Genomic DNA, 24,919 nt, shown 5'->3' with positions numbered 1-24,919 from the left:
TTCAAACCAATCAGCGCGCTCTATTGTGCAACTTAATTAATATTAATTACTGTCATAGTGTTTAGACGACAGAGACGCCACGTTGTGTTGGCAAAACAAGCGTGAAGTGTTGCTTTTATACTTTGCTGCAGTTAAGTTTTGTTTTCATTTTCTCTCTGTGAGAGCGCAGCTGTAGTCACGTGTGGATTAACAGTGTACCCGACGCTCGACAACAATAACTTACATGTCCAAGGAGGATTATTATTTACCCGAGAGCTGTTCTCATCTGCAAACGCTGAGATCCGAATTCACTTGTAGTCTTCTCTTAATAAAGATGCGGCTCTAGTTGCTGTGGATTGTTCTGTCTCTACACATTTGGTAAGTGAGCGACCAGTGCTCTTTGTTTATTCAGTTTGTATTTTATTCGTATCGAACAAATTATTGCACAGAGTGTAAACATGTTAGCACTACAACCAAACTTTAACCTTGTGTAGGATTTTCGCCGCATTTAGTGACTGGAATAACACACGCGGCTTTCTGACACTACCTGCCGAGTGCATCTAAGTTTCCTGGAAATGCCAAGTTTTTTTCTCTCATTCGCCGTGCGGTATCAAACTTTGCATGAAAAATACACGCTTACAGCAGTTCCTTGAATTAAATTTCTCATTTGTTGTGAGGGACATGAATGAATTCCCTGAATGAAAGAGCCAAACTGCAGTTAAAGTCCACCATTTAATAATTTGGCAAATAATTCGACTACAGATGTCCATGTAAACAGTCACTTTGTCCCCTGTAGGTGTGTGTTTTGACTCTGAAATTCAGCGCACCCCCAATAGACACTCCCACACCAAGCCTCTTTTCTTCCTCCGACACTCCCCCCTAAACAGAGCTGGACACGCCCACTTTTCTGACTTTTTCCAAAGTAGAGGTGTGAAAACACCCCGCTGAAACGAGGGGGTTTCATGGCCCTTTAACACACCTACCTGGAAGCTTCTAGTAAGACTGATAAGAGCTTGATTAGCTGGTTCATGTGTGTCTAATTGGAGTAGCTAAACTCTGCAGGACAGTGGATCTCCAGGAGCAAGTTTGGGCTCCCCCGGTCTAGGATATTTGCAAACAGTTCCGTTTGCCCTCCAGGAGCAGGCTTTGCAAATCATGTCAATATAAAAAATAATAAGCATTTACCCGGGTCTCAGAAGGAATTCGAATCCATGTTACATTCATGTAGTTGTGCAGAAGGTTCAGTTTAGCTTCCAGAGATAGAATAAGACTGCACGGAGAGGAAAACAAAGTTAAAACATTTCTTCCACAACATAATCGGTCACACAGATTTGCTTGAATGATTACAGAAAGATGGCCAGATGCAATTTCTTACGTACCAGTTGAGGAATGGTAGAAATTATAAACCATTTGTGGCGTGACTCAGAACTCAATCAGTGCATAAATCTAGTCACCAGTTAATGATAGCAATTAGTTTGTATTTATCAGCCTATTACGGAGCCAATGGACTGGAGGCCAGCGCATTACAGTCACTTCAGCTCAGATGTTTGTTTTGAGTCTCTGTTCTTCCTTCTGTAAATTATGACTAGGGTGGAGCTGCTGCAATCCATGTATAAGCTTTAATTGTACGACCTCTGGAAGATTCTCCGATTTAAAAAAACATCCTGGACAAGCTGTCCTAACCATAAGACTAAATGCAGGAATATGCAACTGATAAAATTCTGGAACAAGCACAGGCTTTTTTTTATGAGAGAATGAGTCTGAACGACCTCTGTGAGGATAATGTGGCTTGGTGCCATGTGCTGGGTCCCTTCTGGACAGATTTAGCCCATCTAAATCCCTCATATAGTAAAGATAGCATGTAGATACAGACCCTCAGTTGACCCCTTGTCTCAATCACCCCTCATGAAGTCTAGAGTGTGCTCTCAAGTTATTAATGTAATTTTGCTAAGCTCAATCTAGGGGTGGATGTAGGATGAGAGAGAGAGAGAGAGAGAAAAACAGGGGTCTTACTTTGCCAGCTTAGCATTGTCATTGTCATCCCTCCCCCACTCCCAGTCCCTCCCAGGGTCCACCGCAAAATGCAACGCCAGCAGCTTGTGCTCCGAGTCGGTCAGTGGGATGACAGCTGAAAAAAAACAGACAAAAAGAAAGGATGAAATATTTAGACACGGCATTTAAGAGTGAGATAAACTGACTGCAAATCAAGTTGTGACCACTTTCAAAACAGACTCAAACAGATGCTATGTAGGTCTTGTTTTAGCCCTGGTTACACCTGGTACTAAGATACATTTTGGTCTGTCGGTCAAAAGTACACGATGGAGAGACATTGCCATTTACCCTTGGTGTTTTAATTCAATTCTTGCATTCACTTTTGACCACTCTCCTGATTTCTTTGAGGGGAAGTAAATTAGGTGGCTGTTCAAATGCATTTGACTACTTGTGCACTTAAACTATGACAGCAATCTGGGTAAATTTGTGTTTGAATATTTCTGGAAAGTTCATTCATTCATTTTCTTGTCGGCTTAGTCCCTTTATTAATCCGGGGTCGCCACAGTGGAATGAACCGCCAACTTATCCAGCAAGTTTTTACGCAGCGGATGCCCTTCAAGCCGCAACTCATCTCTGGGAAACATCCACACAAACACTACGGACAATTTAGCCTACCCAATTCACCTGTACTGCATGTCTTTGGACTGTGGGGTAGAGGTCTGCATTCCCGCGGGCGCCATTGTGTAAATGTTTGTACATTTATATATTTTTCCAGTTTTTAAATGAATTTCAGTAATATTATTGATATATAACAATAATAATATTAAAATGTTCATATGATTCATTCAAAATACAGTTTTTAAAGAAATATGTTCTGTCTTTTAATAGATATATAATATGAGAGACTTGCTTTGTTTACCAAATAAGTGGATCTAACTGGATTTGCATTGTAAACATTTAAAGGTAAAAATGTTGTATTTTTTATTTCATATATTAAGTTTTTAGTTCTGATGCTTTGAAAATAATTACTCATAAATCCACAGATTGTTTTTACAAAATTCTCAGCAGAAATAGCAAAAATGTCAGCAGATTCTGTCTGGCCCTACCTATGAGTTAACATGAGCTAACAATGAACTATAATTTCATAAACTAGCATTAAAGGGCTTTATTATGCAAAAATGACTTTTATAAGGAGTTTAAACACAGTTATGTGGTGACAGTGTGTGAATATGACCAGCCTCTAATGGCAAAAATTAATTAATTCGGATTTTAACAATCACACTTGATCAAAACAGTCTGCAGAAACACTTTGACATTCTTCTTTTGTTTGTGTCATCAGAGAGGGAAAGCCCCGCCCACTAGTAACCATCTCTCCCTCATTAGCATAAACAGACCTGAATGAGAAGCAGTTGTGTTGCTGTTTTTTATTTCTTAGGTTAAATATGCCTCAAAATCCTCCCCAAAAAAGTAAAAATGAAAATCATCCATTACGCCATCACTTCTAGGCATGGCAGAACTGAAAAAAGGAGAAACAGAAATCACATTTCCATGCCTCCGACACCCATTTGACAGGAAAAACATTTCAACATTAATCAAGGGCTACGCTATCCATGAGCGCAAAGGCCTGGGCGCGGCACGGTTTCCTAAAGAGAAAATATCAGAGCCTTCCATCCGCTCTAACTACTTCCCTTTCCCCCTCCTTTTCTCATCACAGTACCAAACTGCTCTTTTCAAACTGGACAGAATGAGAGAGAGGGGGGGGGCAGAAACGAGAGATAAAGAGAGTGATTCAGTTCTCGTGACTGTTGGAAAATGCAGCATGTTTGAACAGAGGACGTTCCAGCCCCTTCTGTCACAACCACACACACACACACACTGACAGAACAAACTGTCTCCACTCCTCATGAACGCACTGCCATTTGCCAGGTGACTGCTGGGTAAATCTCTCACGGCGTACCAATGATGAACATACTGCTCTTCTGTGACTCATGTAAATGACACTCGTAGGAGTGAGAGACATGGAGTCACAGTAATGAATACATGTGCGTGTGAAAGACAGAAAAGGTCAAGGAGAGATAACGTCTGTGTAGTATGATATGGCCAAATGATTACAAGCTACACATTTAAAGGGACAGTTCACCCAGAAGTGGGCATTTACTCACTGTTTACTCTCCATCAAGTGGTTTTTCATTCTTCTGTTGAACATAAAAGAAGATATTTTGAAGAATACTCAAAACCCAGTGACCATCGACTTCCATTGTAGGAAAAACAAATACTAAGGAAGTCAATGGTTATAGGTTTCCTATAAGCTTGAGTGCAACTTACTTTGTGTTTAATAGAAGAACTCAAACAAGTAAAGAGTGAGTAAATAACAACAGAAGTTTCATTTTAGGGTGAACCATCCCTTTAATGCTGAAGATTTGGGCTCGTGTTGGATGAAATTACACTAGTTTGTACATTTAAATGTTTGTTATATAATATTTCATCTGCGATATGTCAAAATAACTAACATGATATGTCCAAATGGTTATTCAGCTACAAATTTAAAGGGACAGTTCACCCAAAGTGAGCATTTACTCTCTATTTACTCTCCCTCAAGTGGTTTTAAATGAGTTTCCTTCTTCTGCTGAACATAAAAGAAGATGTTTTGAAGAATGTTTAAAAACATGTGACCATCGACTTCCATAGTGGGAAAATAAATACATTTTTGGGTGAACTATTCCTTTAATACTGAAGATTTGGGCTCATGTTGGACGAAATGACGCTGTTTTGTACATCTGTTATTGAAATGTTTTTCCAAACTGCAATATGTGAAAATAACATACATGATATATGGCCAAAAGATTATTAAGCTGCAAATTTAACAGTATAGTTCACCCATAAGTGAACATTTGCTCACTATTTACTCTCCCTCAAGTGGTTTTAAATGAGTTTCCTTCATCTGTTGAACATAAAAGAAGATATTTTGAAGAATGCTCAATAACATGATCATAGACTTTCATAATAGGAAAATCAAATACTATGGAAGTCAATGGTTACAGGTTTCTAATATGCTTCAGTATAACTTACTTTGTGTTTAATAGAAGATCACAGACAAGTTTAAAACAAGTAAAAAGTGGGTAAATAATGACAGGATTTTTATTTTTGGGTGAACTATCCCTTTAAAACTGAAGATTTGGGCACATGTTGGATGAAATGGCACTAGTTTGCACATTTAAATGTTTATTATATAATATTTCATCTACAATAAGTCAACATAATCAGACTAGCATCTGGCTAAATGATTATTGAGCTGCAAATTTAAAGGGACAGTTCACCCGAAAGTGAACATTTACTCACTATTTACTCTCCCTCAAGTGGTTTTAAATGAGTTTCTTTCTTCTGTTGAACATAAACGAAGGTATTTTGAAGAATGTTTAAAAACCTGTGACCATCGACTTCCATAGTAGGAAAATCAAATACTATGGAAGTCAATGGTTACAGGTTTCCAATATGCTGATAGAATTTAAATGTTTGGGTGAACTATCCCTTTAATGCTGAAGATTTGGGCTCATGTTGGATTAAATAACACTATTTTGTATATCTATTATTTAAAAGTTTGTCATATAGTAGTTTAAACGGCAATATGTCAAAATAACTAACATGATATATGGCTGAATGATTATCAGGCTGTACACATTTAAAGGGACAGTTCGCCTAAAAGTGAACATTTACTCACTATTTACTCTCCATCAAGTGGTTTTAATGGAGTTTCTTTCCTCTGTTGAACACAAAAGAGGACATTTCGAAGAATGTTTAAAACCTGTGATCGCTGAATGAAAAGTGAAACCATCAACTAAAACCTGACCCTTTCTATGTTTACAAATACAAGCGCCGCCGTTTGGAGGTAATTTCTGGTTAATGAATGCACCGGTATTTTGGTATGGATGTGTGAATGCTCTTTTTCCTAAAATTTCCAGAACATCCTTGCCTTTGTGAACAGCGCTTTGTTGAATTTACTGGTGAAGTCCTTCCGAAGTGGTGTTAGTGCGGCCAGCAGGTGGCGCTCAACCTGCGGTCTGTGTGGGTCCTAACGCCCCAGTATATTGACGGGGACTCTGTACTGCTCAGTGAGCGCCGTATTTCGGATGAGACGTTAAACCGAGGTCCTGACTCACTGTGGTCGTTAAAAGGATGTCCCAGGATGTCCTTTGAAAAAGAGTAGGGGTTTAACCCGGCATCCTGGCCAAATCTGCCCACTGGCCTCTGTCCATCATGGCCTCCTAACCCTCCCCATATCATAATTGGCTTCATCACTCTGTCTCCTCTCCACCAATCAGCTGGTGTGCGGTGTGCGCTATATAAATGTAAGGAATATTTTAAATTATTATTATTGTTCCAGTAATTTTCAGGATATTTATTTAATAAATTTTTCCGGTATCACTGTGTGAAAGGGGCTAATGACACCATTGCATTTAAAATGACATAACAAAGCAAATGGCACTTAAAGTTGCCATAATTATGCGTAAATTGTTCATGCTGTACATGTCTTGTCATAATTATGAAGGTGTCATGACCGTCTTATGAACACCCTTTCAAGTAAAGGGTTACCTATAGTAGTTTTTCAAAATTGCGTTCCCCTCGCAAAAAAAAGGTACTGTACTACTAGTATACCATAGTAATAATGACATATAATAGTTCTGTGGTGCTTTAATGTCAGTGAAAACTTTCCCAAACTGGATAAAATCCACATATTCAACACAAAATGTCTGTCGGAAGTGCATAAAAGTTGGGAATTGGTGGGGGGTGGACTGAGATTTTGGATTATGTGAATGTTCAGTGGACCAGCTGGGCATTTTTGGCGCTTCTTGTTGCCAGGATTGTGAATTAAAAGACGTGGGTGGGAGGCAAAGTCGTGTGCTGATTGAAAATTCAACGGGGAGGAAGTGTGCTTCAAGCGTCTTACTGTGGAAAATGGATGAATGATACACTCCCTACACACGAGCGTTGCATAATGTGGCTCGCAAAAATCATAGTGTGATTAATTTTATATATTGCAGCTTGAAGTATTCGATGTACAAACTCATTTCATCCAACATGAGCCCAAATCTTCAGCATTTAAGGGATGGTTCACCCAAAATAGGAAAATTCTGTTATTTACTCACTCTTTACTTATTTCAAACATGTTTGAGTTCTTCTATTAAACACAAAGTATGTTTTCCTAAAGTGTGCTGGAAACCTGTAACCATTGACTTCCATAGTATTTGTTTTTCCTATATGGAAGATCACGTTTTTGAGCATTCCTCAAAATATCTTCTTTTATGCTCAACAGAAGAAAGAAACTCACTTAAGGGAAAGTAAATAGTGAGTAAATGTTCACTTTTGGGTGAACTGTCCCTTTAAATGTGTAACTTAATAATTATTTGGCCATATTTCATGTTAGTTATTTTGACATATTATATGACAACCTTTTAAATAATAGATGGAAAAACTAGTGTCATTTCATCCAAGATGATCTCAAATCTTCGGCATTAAAGGGATAGTTCACCCAAATATGAAAGTTGTATCATCATTGTGTCACTCTTTACTTGTTTGAGTTCTTCTATCCCATGGTTGACAGTGCATTTCAAAGCACAAACCAAGCATGAAGACAAAGGAATTGTCTGTAGACCTCCGAGACAGGATTGTCTTGAGGCACAAGGCTGGGGAAGGTTGCAGAAAAATTTCTGCTGCTCTGAAAGTTCCAGTGAGCACAGCGGCCTCCATCATCCGTAAGTGGAAGATGTTTGGAACCACCAGGACTCAGAAGGGCCTTAGTCAGGAAGGTGATCAATAACCTGATGGTCACTCTGTCTGAGCTCCAGTGTTTTTCTGTGGAGAGAGGAGAACCTTACAGAAGGACAACCATCTGTGCAGCAATCCACCAATCAGGCCTGCATGGTAGAGTGGCCAGACGTAACACTCCACGCCTGGAATTTGCCAGAAGGCATCTGAAGGACTCTCAGACCATAACTAAATTCTCTGGTCTGATGAGACTCAAATTGAACTCTTTGGAGTGAACGCCAGGCGTTACGTTTGGAGAAAACCAGGCAGCGCTCATCACCAGGCTAATATACAATCTCTACAGTGAAGCATGGTGGTGGCAGCATCATGCTGTGGGGATGTTCTTCAGCAGCAGGAACTGGAAGACCAGTCAGGATAGAGGGAAAGATGAATGCAGCAATGCACAGAGACATCCTGAATCAAAACCTGCTTCAGAGTGCTCTTGACCACAGACTGGGGCGACGGATTATCTTCCAGCAGGACAGTGACCCAAAGCACACCGCCAAAATATTAAGAGTGGCTTCACAACAACTCAGTGAATGTCTTTGAGTGGCCCAGCCAGAGCCCAGACCTAAATCCTATTGAGCATCTCTGGAGAGATCTGAAAATGGCTGTACACCGTCGCTTCCCATCCAACCTGATAGAGCTTGAGAGGTACTGCAAAGAGGAATGGCCACAAATTCCCAAAGACAGGCGTGCCAAGCTTGTGGCATCATATTCACAAAGACTTGAGGCTGTAATCACTGCCAAAGGTGCATCAACAAAATATTGAGCAAGTTTTTTTTTCACATTGTCATTTTTTAAGTGGATTATGTATAGAATTAAGGAAATAAATGAATTTAAGCCATTTTGGAATAAGGCTGTAACATAAACAAACATGGAAAAAGTGAAGCGCTATCAATACTTTCCATGTGCACTGTATTTATATAATATGTCTAATTGTGAATTATGCTAAAAAATGTATAATTGTTTTGTTCAGTTGTACTATACTCTTGTTTTGATGCTCACTCTGCATGTGGGGCTGGGATTGTGTTGCTATAATGACGCGGTTCATGTTTTCATAGTAGGACTTGATTGGTGGATCTCTGACGTCTTCTCAGTGGTGTGCAGTTACAGGAATTTGGAAATGAAACAAAACATATTTGAAAGCGCAAGCAAAACAACACGTCCCAACAGAAGCATATATCATCGCTTCGCAATCTCCAAATCTCACATACAACTCCCTTCCTTTGAAGTAAACGTCGTCAAAGGCCAACAAAAAGATCCAAAAAAACAACCGAGCAGCCAAAATCATTTACCCCAAACCATCACGTTCCCTTCGCTGTTATTGAAACACACGAACCAAAGCCGTGAGGTTTCTTCCAGAGATTTGTGGGTCAAATTCTTGGGGAGTCACACCGGGACAAGAAAGAGCATCCAAAGTCCAAGCTGGAAGAAATGTAGGTGGAATTCCCAAAAGCACAGCACACACTGTTCGGAATAACACACAAAGCCGTACACGTGGGCACACACTCATACATAAAGCTAAGCAACAAGCAGCTCATTGTGCGAGCGCAGATACAGTTTCCCACCAGAGCGGGGTCAGACGGTGAATGCTGGAGCTATGTGGGGTTGTGTCCCGACTCCTACACTGCAGCTGTCCTCCCTTTCTCTGGCCTGGTGCATATATACACGCACACTCACACACACTTACACACTTCAGATCAGACTGTTGTTAGCACTTGGGCCAGTTCCAGATCCAAACACCGACATTGCCAGTTCTACACTGGAGCGTAATGTATTTTGTATCCCTTCTGGCAGTGGTGTGGACCTGTCCTTGACTGACCCGCCTGACGTGACGTTAAAGTGCGGCTGTTTACTTGTTTAATGGTGCTGTATGTAACTTTTTGACCCTGTTAAAAAATTAAGGTATCATATGTGTGCAGCTATTTAAGAAACATGCTACGTAAACATACTTGTTTATGTGAAAAACAATGCTAAAGTGAGTGATTCTCGATTGAAAATGTGCGTTCTGTGTCAGAAATTTTGGGCTCTATAACCAGCCAACTGCCAGTTCACCCAATTATATTTCGGCAACCTGCATTTGGGCTGGTTCATTTGGGCCAGTTCTACCCTGGAGCGTGATGTATTTCGTATCTCTTTTGGCAGTGGTGTGGACCTGTCCTTGACTGACCCGCCTTAGAAACGTGACGTCAAAGAACGACCAACAAGTATTTGGGCCGGTTCATTTGGGCCAGTTCTACCCTGGAGCCTAAAGTATTTTGTATCCCTTCTAGCCATGGTTTTTGACCTGTACTTGACTGACCTGCCTCAGAAATGTGAAGTCAAAAAACGGCCGATGAGTATTTGGGCCGGTTCATTTGGGCCAGTTCTACCCTGGAGCGTAATGTATTTTGTATCCCTTCTGACATGGTGTGGACCTGCCCTTGACTGACCTGCCTCAGAAACGTGACATCAAAGAACGGCCGAAAAGTATTTGGGCCAGTTCTACCCTGGAGCGTAATGTATTTTTTATCCCTTCTAGCAGTAGTGTGGACCTGTCTTCAACTGACCCACCTCAGAAATGTGACATCAAAGAACGACAGACGAGTATTTGGGCCGGTTCATTTTTGGGTCAGTTCTACCCTGGAGCGTAATGTATTTTGTATCCCTTCTAGCCATTGTTTTGGACCTGTTCTTGATTGACCTGCCTCAGAAACATGACGTCAAAGAACGACCAACAAGTATTTGGGCCGGTTCCTTTGGGCCAGCTCTACCCTGGAGCATAAAGTATTTTGTATCCCTTCTAGCCAAGGTTTTGGACCTGTTCTTGACCGACCTGCCTCAGAAACATGACATCAAAGAACGACCGACAAGTATTTGGGCCGGTTCATTTGGGCCTGTTCTACCCTGGAGCGTAATGTATTTTGTATCCCTTCTGACATGGTGTGGACCTGTCCTTGACTGACCTACCTCAGAAACGTGACATCAAAGAATGGCCGACAAGTATTTGGGCCAGTTCTACCCTGGAGCGTAATGTATTTTTATGCCTTCTGGCAGTAGTGTGGACCTGTCTTTGACTGACCCACCTCAGAATTGTGACGTCAAAGAACGACGGACTAGTATTTGGGCCAGTTCATTTTTTGGTCAGTTCTACCCTGGAGCATAATGTATTTTGTATCCCTTCTGACGTGGAGTGGACCCATCTTCGACTGACCCGCCTAAGAAACAATGTCAAAGAACGACCGACGAGTATTTGGGCCGGTCCATTTGGGCCAATTATACCCTGAAGCGTAATGTATTTTGTATCCCTTCTGACGTGGAGTAGACTCGTCTCCGACTGACCTGCCTCAGAAACGTGACGTCAAAGAACGACCGACGAGTATTTGGGCCGGTCCATTTGGGCCAGTTCTACTCTGGAGCGTAACGTATTTTGTATCCCTTCTGGCAGTAGTGTGGACCTGTCTTTGACTGACCCGCCTCAGAAATGTGACGTCAAAGAACGGTGGACTAGTTTTTGTTGGTATTCGGTATCCCTGCATTGTCTGTGTGCTGTTAACAGAGTAATTACTTAATAGTATTGCAGTAGTTTCTATAATTAAATTACATATCCATTTAAAACAGAGTAAGGGACTACTATTCATTTTTAGATAATTTAAACATGCTATATAAGAGTTTTTGACTCTTCTAAAGCATTAAAGTAACATATGTGTGTAGGTATTTAAGAAACATGCTATGTAAACAATGCTAAAGTCAGTTATTCTCCATTAAAAATGTGCGTTCTGTGTCAGAATGTCCAACACAATCTCACGGCAATTTGTAACTATTTGATTTAGTGGCTAATTCGCTTGAACAATTTAGTACGATTTGCTCATCCCTTTATTAGTTGCTAGTAACTTTAACTAATTATCCAGTAGCTAATAGCTTTTAACAGTTAAATGTATTATATATAAACAGTTAGCCTGCAGCTATGTAGTATATAGGTGATGTCTATGTGTACATGTTCAATGAAGTGTATGTGTGTATTAAGTGTATGTGTTGTCCTCGAATCCGAATCAGGAGATGACGAGACTGTAAATAAGACCTTTCGCTCAGTGATAATACAAACAGAAGTTGTTGACAGACAACATTGCTCAGAGTCTGACATGCTACATTGCAAGCAGAGTTCATTCTGCCGGCGCGAGGGGGAGGCTGATGTACGCCGAGTGTGTCTGGCTGCACGACTTGCGGAAACTTAGACATGCAATGAGCGGGAATATCTGTCATGTGAGGCCTGTGTGATATAATCCTTCAGAGAGTGGCTCCCGAGGCATTATTTCCCGGGATGGCTGTGGCTTTTTTCGACTCTCCCCCCTCTTCTGGGTCGTATCAATCACTACAGTTGCGCCCACTGAGGAAAACAATTAGTGCGCTTCAGTCACGCAAACCCTGCTTGTGCTTGATGAGGTGCGAATTCAGGAGTTGCAGTTCACAGCTGTGTGTGTTTTTTACAGCTATTGTAAACAGCAATCATGCTGCTAAACAAAGCCGATTTTCAAAACACGAGCGGGAATCTGATTGCCTACATACTTTCCGAGGCCACATGAAACAGATAAACTGTATAGGGGTAGTTTACGAATAATTAATGGAGCCTTTTTCACATGACATGTTTAATGGTCATTAGCATCTTAAAGAACTATTACACCCCTTTTTAGTAAGTCTCTGATGCATATAGAGTTGTAGCGGCATTTATGCTTCAAGCCGCTATCGCGGTAAGGGTAAACAATGACGCGTGAGTCCGCTGTGAATCCTTTTCTCATCTTTATTTTATCACATCTTGTGCCATCAAATAAGTGAAATTGCTTCTCAGTAGCACCCGTCACCACACACAAACTCACGATCTGAAAATTGTATCCTCTTCCCTTACTACTCCACCTACTACCTGGCTTCCTTAAATCCCAATTTTAACAGAATAAAAGTCCTCATTCACAAAGACACAACAATAAAGCAAATACTTAGACATGAATAATATATGAATACAAAATTCTAAATACTCAAACCTAAATAAAACAATTATCAAATACAAACTTAATTATAATCGTATTATCCAACCAACCCATTTAATCCAAACATAATAATACAATAAAGAAATGGCTCCAACAAGAGTGTGTGTGAAGTTTCAGCTCACAAATAGCACTTTACTGACTCTTTCAGGCTTTGATCCTAATTGTGTCGATTTGGTGACCGTCGCTTTAAATTCAAATGAGATTGTGAGCTTTTCAAAAAAGGGCGGAGCTACAAATGGTTGTGTGTCAGCATAGTGGCAGATTCAAAACAGGACTAATGTTATCGGTGTAAAAAAACCTAAAATGTCAAACTTTAATGTCGAACGGCTGCTTCTCACTCAGGGCTGTCTATGCTAATGAGGGAAATTGTCACTAGTGGGCGGGGCTTTCCCCCTCTGATGACACGTACACAGGGAGAATGTCAATCAAAAGGTGCGTTAGACTTCATGCAGCGCTGCGCATATCGAAATCCTAAAGCCGTGCATGCTGGTTAGAAGTTTTGTCCGGATTGATGCTGCGCCGACGCCACGTGACTGACGTTTACACATCATGCTTATTAAAAGGCAGTAATCCTGTTTCGTTCAATAATCTGGTTATAAAGGCTGGCTTACACAAGTTTATATCAACCTTTTATTATGCAGACTATTTACTGCATTCAGCTTCATGAACGATTAAAATGATATATTCCAGTGAATAAAGGATTATAAAACACACACACACACACACACACACATATATATATATATATATATATATATATATATATATATATATATATATATATATATATATATATATATATAATTACCATCATTGATCATTACCAAATGTCTGGACTGGCGGTTCCTCTCAAACTGAGCGGGATTACTAGCGCAACGACGGCCCACATCAGTAGGGTAAAACTAACCTGTCTCACAACAGCCTCAGGCGTCTATTTTTCTTTGCCATCATGCCTGAGGTATTTATTATGATTTTATTATTGTCTTTTTAATTAATTAGAGCTGTAATTTATCGACCTCTATTAGAGACGGTCACACCACAGGACACCTCTGAGATGAGAATGTAAAAAATATAATAACAGCAGTTTTACAACAACATGTCCACATTAAAGGAAACACATTTACAGCCTACTAAAAGATGAAGATACAAAATATATTCATATTTATCATGTGTGTGAGCGAAAAAGCAATGTCACGTCAAACAACGCATATGGAAATAGCTGTGATGCTCGCTGCTGATTGCGATGCAAGAAATCTGGATGCTTTTAACCAAAGCCTGGCATGAGATGGTCAAAGCACAAGAAGGTTTTCATTCCTATGAGATGAGACTTTAAAATCTGCCCAGCGAACGCCAAAGAAAACAGAGGTCTGCGTAAAGCTGGACAGGCGCTTCTTAAAATAGCAACGGACGCATCCTATTGGTCGACTGCTGTCATATAAAGTGTAACCACAGAAAAATGGAGGTGCATTAAAGCGGCGTCAGCATGGCACGTCACAGGGAAACCATTCAGTCTGCAATGTGGAGGGAAAATAAGTGCCTCTATCACAGACAACACTTCAAAGGGGCCTTAAATCACTGAAAGAGTTTTACATCAGTGACATATTACAATTACCCCGCAGTTAAAGAACGTTTACGAGTGGAAAGAGAGAAGAGTGGATGAAAGGTATTTCAGCACATTTTGTTCTCCTTGACAAATACGTTTAGCTAAATGCTATCCTTAATAAGCAGGTTTAGCAGAGTCTAATCGCATTTAAGGGATTAATTCAACTATTTTCGCATCGATGGATATTTATATATACAGGTTTATATTCTCAAATAAAGTAAAAGGTCCAGTGAAGAGCTGTGAAATTAGCTTTTTTAATTCAATGTTTGACGTTAATCTCAACCAAAACACAAAAAAGGGTGGGCCAAAAAAGGGTAGCTCCTCCCCTTTAAAAAACAGCCAATAGCATTTTGTTTGATCACCGCTTTGCAGTGTGAGTGGTTGAGCTCAAATGCATTAAATCAAAAGCAAGCAAGTGGAAGAGGGCGGGGCATGTCAGATACTAGAGAGCATTTGATTTCATTTACATTTACATTTAGCAGACGTTTTTATCCAAGGTGACTTACAAATGAGGACAAGGAAGCAATTTACACAACTATAAGAGCAACAATGAATTAGTGCTGTAGGCAAGTTTCAGGTGTGTAAGCAAAACATTAGTCTTTTTTTTTTGTAGTACATTTAATGGTGGAGCCAGAGAGGCAATGGCAGATTAGGAAGTGAAGTGGAGACTAAATAGTTGAGTTTTTAGTCATTTCTTGAAGACAGCGAGTGACGCTGCCGTTCTGATGCAGTTAGGGAGTTCATTCCACCAACTGGGCAGATTAAACGCGAGAGTACGGGAAAGTGATTTCTTCCCTCTTTGGGATGGAACCACGAGGCGACGTTCATTCACAGAACGCAGGTTTCTGGGCACATAAATCTGCAGAAGTGAGAGCAGATAAGGAGCAAAGCCAGAGGTCGCTTTGTAAGCAAACATCAGAGCTTTGAATTTGATGCGAGCAGCAACTGGAAGCCAGTGCAAACGGATGAGTAGCGAAGAAGGTCGCTGGTTTGAATCCTAGCTAGACCAGTTGGCATTTCTGTGTGGAGTTTGAGCTGAAGGAAAATGAATGAATGAATGAATGGATGAATGAATGAATCGGATTGGACCAAAACCATTCCAACCCGCCCACCAGTGCAGGATGAGTCATCAATGATTATGTTCACATTTTCAGCTAGAGGATAAAATGTGGAAATTTTCTACAGTACGTGCACACACCAGCTAAAAGCAAGTCAGTTGGTGGCGTATTCACAAGGACACTAGCATATTGATGTCAGTTTCAAAGCTAGAGAACACCTGAAGCCACAAAACTTCACGCGGCCTTTTGAGGGAGGGGGGGAGGGGGAGAGGGGGAGAGAGGGAGAGAGAGAGAGAGAGACACACACACACACACACACACACACACTCTCGCTCTCTCTCTCTCTTTACTCCCTCTCTCTCCCACACACACACAAGAGCCTCAGTGTTCTCTGGAAACCGCTGGCACCTGAACACACACTGGGCAGACGGGCACTCCCTGGCAGACCCCAGCGGAAGATCCGGCATCGCCACCAGGACAAACACATACACACACAGACGGACTCTGGTCGGGAAGGGAAAGAAGGGAGGCTGGGGGGATTGGGAGGAGCAGATCTGGGTCTAAACCACATGTACTGGCTGGTTTGAACTGATCTGCACTAAATGGCAGAGGGCGAGCAGTTCACTGAGGACAGAGAGAGAGAGAGAGAGAGAGAGAAAGAGAGAGAGAGAGAGTGTGTGTTTGTGAGAAAGTGAATGTGTGTGTCTATTCGTATGCATGCGTGATTGTGTGGGTGTTAGTGTGTATTTATGAGAGAGTGTGGGTTAGTGTGAGTGTGTATAAGTGTGTTAGAGTTAATGTGTGTCTATGAGTGTGCGTGTGTGATTGTGTGTGGGTGTGTTTGTGTGCGTGTTTGTGAGAGATTGTATGTGTGTGTTTGTTTGCGGGTGAGTGTATGTGTTAGTGTGAATGTGTGGCTATTAGTGTGTGTTTGTGAATGTGCGTTTGAGTGTGTGTGTTTGTGAGAAAGTGTGCGTGTGTGTTAGTGTAGCTGTGTGTGTCAATTATTGTGTATGTGTGATTGTGTGTGTTAGTGTATGATTATGTGATTGAGTGTTTGTATGTGTGTGTTTGTGAGAGAGTGTGGGTTAGTGTGAATGTGTGGCTATTAGTGTGTGTGTGTTTGTGTGAATGTTTGTGTGTGCATGTGTGATTTTGTGTGTGTCTGTTTGTGACCGTGTGTCTGTTTGTGTGAATGTGTGGCTATAAGTGTGTGTGTTAGCGTGTGTGAATGGTTGTGTGTGCATTTGTGATTTTGTGTGTGCGTTTGTGAGAGAGTGTGTTTGTGTTAGTGTGAATGTGTGGCTATTAGTGTGTTAGCGTGTTTGTGTTCAGTGTGTGCGAGTGTGTGTCTATAAATGCGTGTGTGTGAATATGCGTGTGTGATTGTGTTTGTGTGTGATTGTGTGGATAAGTGTGTGTGTGTGTTTGTGTGTCTGAGTGTAAGTGTTAGTATGAATGTGTATGTTTGTGAGTGTGTTAGTGTTCGTGTGTGATAATGTGTGTGTTTGTGAGTGTATGTGTATGGTTGTGAGTGTGTTCGTGTGTGAATTATGTGTGTGTGTTGGTTTGATTGTGATTGTGTGGGAGGGTTTGTGTGTATGTTAGTGTGTGTGTGAAGGAGTGGTAAGTGTGTATGAGGCCTCGTGGCACTAAGTGTCTCCAGACACGCGGCAACAGATGAGCTCATCTGGCTCAGAGGGAACTGAAGCAGCACTCCTTCACCTCAAACACACACAATAAAGTGGCCGGTGGGTATAATATAATATAATATAATATAATATAATATAATATAATATAATATAATATAATATAATATAATATAATAATGTAATATAATATAACATAACATAACATAATATAATTAATATAATATAATATAACTATTATAATATAATATAATATAATACAATATAATATAATATAATATAATATAATAATGTAATATAATATAACATAACATAATATAATATAATTAATATAATATAATATAACTAATATAATATAATACAATATAATATGATATAATAATGTAATATAATATAATTAATATAATATAATTAATATAATATAATAATAAATTTTATATAACATAATAATATAATATAATAATATATAATAATAATATAATATAATAATATATAATAATAATATAATATAATCACATAATATTATATTATAATATAAAATAATATAATATAATATAATACAAAATAATAATGTAATATAATATAATATAATATAATATAATATAATATAATATAATATAATAATGTAATATAATATAATTAATATAATATAATAATAAAATTTTATATAACATAATAATATAATATAATATAATAATATAAGATAACAATATAATTTAATATAATATAATATAATAATATAATACAATAATAATAATATAATATAATATTATATTATAATAATATAAAATAATATAATATAACAAAAAATAATAATGTAATATAATATAATAATGTAATATAATTAATATAATATAATATAATATAACTAATATAATATAATAAAATATAATATAATATAATATAAAATAATAATGTAATATAATAAAATTAATATAATATAATATAATAATAATATAATATAATAATAAAATATAACAATATAATTTAATAACTTAATATAATATAATAAAATAATATAATATAATAATATATAATATTAATATAATATAATAATGTAATATTATATTATAATAATATAAAATAATATAATATAATATAATATAATATAATATAATATAATATAATATAATATAATATAATATAATAACACACTCAGCATGACACTTTATTTTTTAAGGTTAGTGATCCATCAATTTCCTGTGCAGAAAAAATGACCCACTTTCTGCAGCGGTGGAGGTTTTCCAGACGGGAGTGTGCAAGGTGTTTTCCTTTTATTTTCAGAGTCAGTCATTCATATCCTGGAGAAATGTGACTACAGCGAAGGCCTCTAATCTGTCAACAGCCCGCTGCTTCAAACAACCCAGCACATGCTCCTGGGGTCAACGGGTGCGTAGAGGAGCTCGAATGAAGGACAGAGCGCCATCTAGAGGCCCACTCCACACATCTACGCTCTAAGAAATCCAGCAGCCAGACAGGCTATTTACATAAAGCATAGACAATGTGGTTTATGTAGAGCAAAACTCCAGAAATGTGTTCTTTAAAAGGAACAAATCTGAATTATTAATCGTCAAGCTGATTTACAGCGCTCCGGTGGCCCAACTATAAACCTTGAATCCATCCCTCATGGAGGATTTATTTATTATAAGCGAATACAAATGATTTTCCACCAATATTTCAGGGTGAGTTAACACACATATGTGACATGATGTGAAATAAACTCCATTATACATGACATTTGGCTTTAATGAACCATTTATTTTCCATTGATAACTTAACATCAATGAATATGCTGTCGCCTCACAGCAAGAAAATCGCTGATTCAAGTCATTTCTGTGAGGAGTTTGCATGTTCTCCCTGTGTGGGTTTCCTCCGGGTGCTCCAGTTTCCCAAACACATGTGCTATAGGGGAATTGAATAAGCTAAATTGTCCGTAGTGTATGTGTGTGAAAGAGTCTGTATGGGTGTTTCCCAGTGTTGGGTTGCAGCTGGAAGGGCATCCACTGTGTAAAACAAATGCTGAATAAGTTGGCGGTTCATTCCGCTGTGGCGACCCCTGATAAACAAAGGAACTAAGCCGAAAATTAAATGAATGAATGAATAATATCAATAAATGAACTAGTAAATCAAATAAAACATTACTGATATACTCGCCTTCTGACCTCAGATTCATACACATACATTCAAAACTGCATATTAGCATAATTTTCATACTATTTCTACATATTTAAAGTAATAAACATACTTGCATACTTAAGTTAAAAACTTTATTCCCTAAAGCTAAAGTGCTGTCTGGGGGTTCCCTGCCTTTCTACAGCTCCCTTTCTTCATGTGTTCAATACTTTTCCCTCCGTCATTTCATTTTAATACACAACTTCATTTGTAAACTAATTAGATTTGCTTCATTTGCATATATGGGTTTCTTTGGTTGTTACCAACACCCGCTAAAATAATATACACAGTTGAAGTCAGAATTATTAGCCCCTCTTGGATTTTTATAGTCTTTTTTTTTTTAAATATATTTCCCGAATGATGTTTAACAGAGCAAGGACATTTTCACAGTATGTCTGATAATATTTTTTCTTCTGTAGAAAGTCTTATTTGTTTTATTTCTGATAGAATAAAAGCAGTTTAAAATTTTTTAAACACCATTTTAAGGTTAATATTATTAGCCTCCTTAAGATAATTTTTACCTGATAGTCTACAGAACAAACCATCGTTATACAATAACTTGCCTAATTACACTAACCTGCCTAGTTAACCTAATTCACCTAGTTAAGCCTTTAAATGTCACTTTAAGCTGTATAGAAGTGTATTGAACAATATCTAGTCAAATATTATTTACTGTCATCATGGCAAAGGTAAAATAAATGTATTTGAAATGAGTTATTAAAACTATTATAATTAGAAATGTGTTGAAAAAAACCTGCTCTCCGTCAAACAGAAATTGGGGGAAAAAATAAAACAAGGGGGCTAATAATTCTTACTTCAACCGTGTATCTATATTTATATATTTTGATAATTTTTTTTGAATATTTTGATTTTTTTGTTAACTTTACAATAATCTTGGATGCTGGGCCAAATCAAAGATTACCAAGGGCTAGTTTTGATCCGTGGGCACTACTTTGCGCATCTCTGGGTTAAAGAAACACCTGTAGATGCACTTTCACAGATAAACAGAGGAGAAAATCATATTTTGTCAAAAACATGTACATTAGACATGCTTAATTACATACTTAATATTTAATATTAAGCCGTTTATCTTAATTCTTAGTAATTTGTACTTTTTTAGGGTTTTAAGGGTCAGTTCACCCAAAAATGAAAAGTTTCTCATTATTTACTCTTCCTTGTGTGATTTCAAACCTTTATGAGTTTCTTCTGTTATACACAAAAGAAGATACTTTGTAGAAAGCTGAAAACCTGTAACCATATACAGTAGGAAAATAAATACTCAATACTGTGGAAAAAAGCGTAATTAAATTCTGAACGTGCTCTCGGAGTCTGAACCTTGTTTGTTAATTATTTTGTTTGCTGACTTGAAATGAGCTCGAAATTGTAGCAAAGAAGCGAGTCCATCTCACGCCGGATGAATAATGCAGACCTGAAATCTAATTACCTTTGATCAATTATTAAAGCACATTTGGCCGACTCGGGTCGATCAGAGACTGGACAGAGAAAAACAGGAGGAATAATGCAGTTTAATGCACTGATTCAGCCTCTCAGCTGAGGAGATTATCAGTGCTCAGGGCGTCATCATGGGTACAGTCTGAAATTAGAGCATTTTGTACTGTAATTATTCACTAAATAAATTAATTAATTAAATAAATTAAATATGATACAATTAAATAAAAATAAATAAAATATAAAATACATTTTTAAATTTTAATTATTAATTAATTAATTCAATTAAGTTAACTAGTAAAACATTATAAAATAAAAAATAAATAAAATAAAATATAAAATAAATAAAATTACATAAAAGAAATAATAGTTAAATAAAAATATATGAAATAATAAATAAATGTAAAAAAATTAATTATTAATTAATTAATTAAATTAAGTTAAAAAATAAAACAATTACAATAAAAACTAAATAAAATAAAATCTAAAATAAATGAAATAACATAAAATAAAAAATACACAACATAAAATAAAAAAATTATAAACTTAAATAAAAATAAATAAAATAATATAATAATTGAATAAAAAAAATTAACGAAATAAAATAAAAATAATAAAATAAAGGAAATAAAATAAAAAAATAAAAATAAAAACTACACAGACATATGTAAAAACTGACAAACAAAAAGACCAAAGAGTCACACAAGACGCCTCTGATATGGAGAATGAAGTCACATGCATTGCTCATGTGTGAGTTTATCACAGACTTCAATAATCTTGGTGGTTCTGTGGGTCTTGTCAATCAGATCTGAGCTTTATTTTGTATTCTCTATTGGATTCAGTTCAGGTGATTGGCTGGGCCATTCCACAGCTTGATTTTCTTTCTCTGAAAGCATTTGAGAGTTTCCTTGGCTGCGTTTTGGATCATTGTCTTGCTGAAATGTCCACCCTGGCTTCATTTTCATCCTTCTGCTAATGTAGATGTTGGACTGAGGAAGGGCAGAGGGTTGTTGAAGAACTACTGAGAGATTACAGCTGCTGTCTGGGCTTTTACTCCCTTTCTACATCTTCCTTTCTTCGTGTGTTCAATACCTTTTCCCTGCATCCTTTCATTTTATTACACTTAACTTTATTTGTAATCTAATTAAATGTGTTTTATTTGCATAGGATATAGATTATTATATTATGAATTATGATTATTATTAATTCAGTGTTAATTAGGTATGTTATTGTATAACGATGGTTTGTTCTGTAGACTAGCAAAAAAATAAATAAATAAGAAATAGCTTAAAGGGGCTAATAATGTTGACCTTAAAATGGTGTTTAAAAAATTAAACAATGCTTTTATTCTAGCCAAAATAAAACAAATAAGACTTTCTCTAGTAGAAAAAATATTAAATAAAAATAATATATATATATATATATATAATAATACTATAATAAAAACACTGTGAAAATGCCTTGCTCTGTTAAACATCGTTTGGTGAATAATTTTGTGTGTGTTTTACCTTGCTCTCTCTGCTGGTCTCTCTGCTCCATGGACACGAGGGCAGAAAAGTGCGCCTGGTCGTAAGCGAGCACCAGCGGGGAACAGTGGCAGCGGTTTGGAGGAACCTCCAGCGGCAGATACAGACCTCCGAACGGGATGGGTGCAAACGCTGTGAGAAGCGCGCACACACACACACACACACACACACACACACACACACACACACACACACACACACACACACACACACACACGTTCAGTTGAGGACAAGATTTTTCGCCCTTCTGTGCAATAAACAAAAGCAAAAATCATATCTCAAATGAAAAATAATACATCAATTTAGAATGAAGGCTTTTACATGGACTCGAGACATTTAAATAATCTACATATTAATCTTTTTTTGGAGATTTAAAGCTGTAAAAAATAAAGAAAGTCAGTAGATTGACAGGAATTACAGCTAAAGTAATTTTTTGGCCTCATTAAATCCCTAAAGCGTTCATGCATGTCATTACAGCTGAGTTATTCGTCATTTAATGACACTCGATAACAGCTTTAATTGCTTTCCAACCAGAAAATAAAGGTGATTTTTATATTTAACTTCTGGTAAACGGTAAAAAAGTTGAAAAAACTGAACTTTTAGTACACAAAGAATTGCAAACATCTAATAATTACAAGCTTCTATGTTTTATTATGCAAATGAGGCATTACTTATTTCAATATGCGTTCATTTATTTGATTGCCAAGAACAAGAGTAGTTTGCAAAACACAACACGATCAAAAAGTCACAACAACACATGATTTTACGTAACTTCAACATTTAAATAAGTTATTCAGGTTTAAAAGAAATGAATAAAAGCCTCCTAGAAATGTAAGTTAAGCGATGATTTAAAAATACGCTACCCTCTTTTAAATCTACCCCAAAATACTGAGGGATTGTGCATTGCAAATATCAGAGGGTAAAAAGCTCCCCAAAAAACAAACAAAACAAAGTGTGTGTGAATGTCGCCCTCTGGTGGTGTGCAAGCAGATCTGACCTTCTCCGCCGGAGTCTCTGAGCATTGTGTCCGCGATCACCACGATCGGCCTCCGCAAGACATGAGCCAGAACAAACACATGGAACTCCTCCAGACTCTCATACACCGGGTCTTCAGAGTTATCCACCCTTCAGGAGACACACACACACATGGATCTGATGAAACATTAGTGCTGAATGCTGAATATTTAACAAATTAAGGGGCAGGAAAACCCTAAAATACTTCCAAATGGATTGAACATAAAACAATTAGGTTGTCAGAAAGAAACCTTAAGAATTGTGTTGATTCAACTCATTTTAAATAAGTGGTTTGAACAAACAGCAAAAGTCTTGTGTCTAAATGTGTTGGACGTTGATACAAACACTATTAAAACACCTATTATTTATTTTTATTAATTATTTTTGTACCCAATGTACTATAAAAAAAATAAATCTAATTAAATAAAAATAATATTAAAATAATAAAAATGTAAAAAATTAAACTAAACAATAAAATAAGAAATAAATGAAAGAAATTAAATAAATTTTGAATAAATAAAATAAAATAGAAAAAAAACTCAAATAAATAAAAATTTAATTAAATAAAAAATAAACAACAAAATAAACAACAAAAATAAAGTAAAATAAATAAATAAAATGAAATAAAAATAAATAAATAAATAAATAAATAAATAAATTAGAAACTACACATAAATAAAAATAAAATAAATTAAAATAAATAAATAAATTAAATTAAATATAATAACATTTTATAAAAAGAAATTAAAATATAAAATAAAATAAAAAAACAATAATAATTAATTAATTAAATTAAGGTAATTAATGAAAAATTATCAAATAAAAAATAAATTAAATGAAAAAAAATTAAATAACATAATAAAAACTACACAACATAAAATAAAAATAAAATAAATTAAGTAAAAATAATAAAATTTAACAACTTAATAAAAAAATATTAATAAAATAAAAAAGATAAAAATAAATAAATAAATAAATACAATAAATTAAATTAAATAATAAATAAATAAAATAAAAACTACACAGACATATTTAAAAACTGACCAACAAAAAGAATAAAACATCAACTGGAATTTAAACAATAAAAAAAAATAATAATCAACTATTAAAAAAAAAATCACAACAATCCTGGGAAATTTTGCAATTTCTCCTAGTTTAGTAATTTATTTATCAAGTTTAGTCATTTATTTATTTTTAATTGATTATAGTACATCGATGTAATATAAATGTCTCCTAAGCAATCAGCTCAATATTTGATTTTTATTTTCTTTTGAGTAATAAAACTAGTTTCAGTTTTACATTACCACAATAACCTTGCAACAGCGTCTAAAATTTGTACGTTTTGCACTTTAAAAATAGCATATTTATGCAAAAATATATACTGGGCAGCGAAACACCTTCATAAATGTGACGATATTCACAATACAGCATCCTGTGCAGAAACATTTCAGAATATATTCAATCCAACAGCATTGATGCAGGAGATAAAAACAGTCCAGCATGATAAAACTCTGTCTATCTCATATATAATGCACTTCGTATCTGAATAAAGTGAACTGATATTTTTCTTTTACGCAAGCAGTTCATGTCAAGCACAGTATTGTGAAAGCACCCTGTCTGAGAACAACAGGAAGTTGTGTTTAAGTTGGGA

The 24,919-nt window shown here is 36.5% G+C and overlaps 1 protein-coding gene across 3 annotated transcripts in view; it reads right to left on the bottom strand.

The window, feature by feature from the left end:
- The window catches only part of otud7a (OTU deubiquitinase 7A), a 192,211-nt gene that overhangs the window by 4,694 nt on the left and 162,598 nt on the right, over window positions 1-24,919 (bottom strand). For all 3 annotated transcript variants that reach the window (XM_087312550.1, XM_087312552.1, XM_087312551.1), the window contains 4 exons: window positions 23,252-23,379; window positions 22,237-22,386; window positions 1,993-2,107; window positions 1,165-1,249 (listed from right to left, as the gene is read on the bottom strand). In XM_087312550.1, coding sequence (XP_087168676.1) covers window positions 1,165-1,249; window positions 1,993-2,107; window positions 22,237-22,386; window positions 23,252-23,379 — 478 coding nt within the window. The remainder of the gene's footprint in view (window positions 1-1,164; window positions 1,250-1,992; window positions 2,108-22,236; window positions 22,387-23,251; window positions 23,380-24,919) is intronic.

The sequence above is a fragment of the Danio rerio genome, chromosome 25, assembly GCF_052040795.2.
Source record: "Danio rerio strain M-AB ecotype USA chromosome 25, GRCz13ab, whole genome shotgun sequence".
Taxonomy (NCBI): Eukaryota; Metazoa; Chordata; class Actinopteri; order Cypriniformes; family Danionidae; genus Danio; species Danio rerio.
The sequence above is the reverse complement of the archived record's forward strand: the minus strand, read 5'-3'. Positions and strand labels throughout refer to the sequence as shown.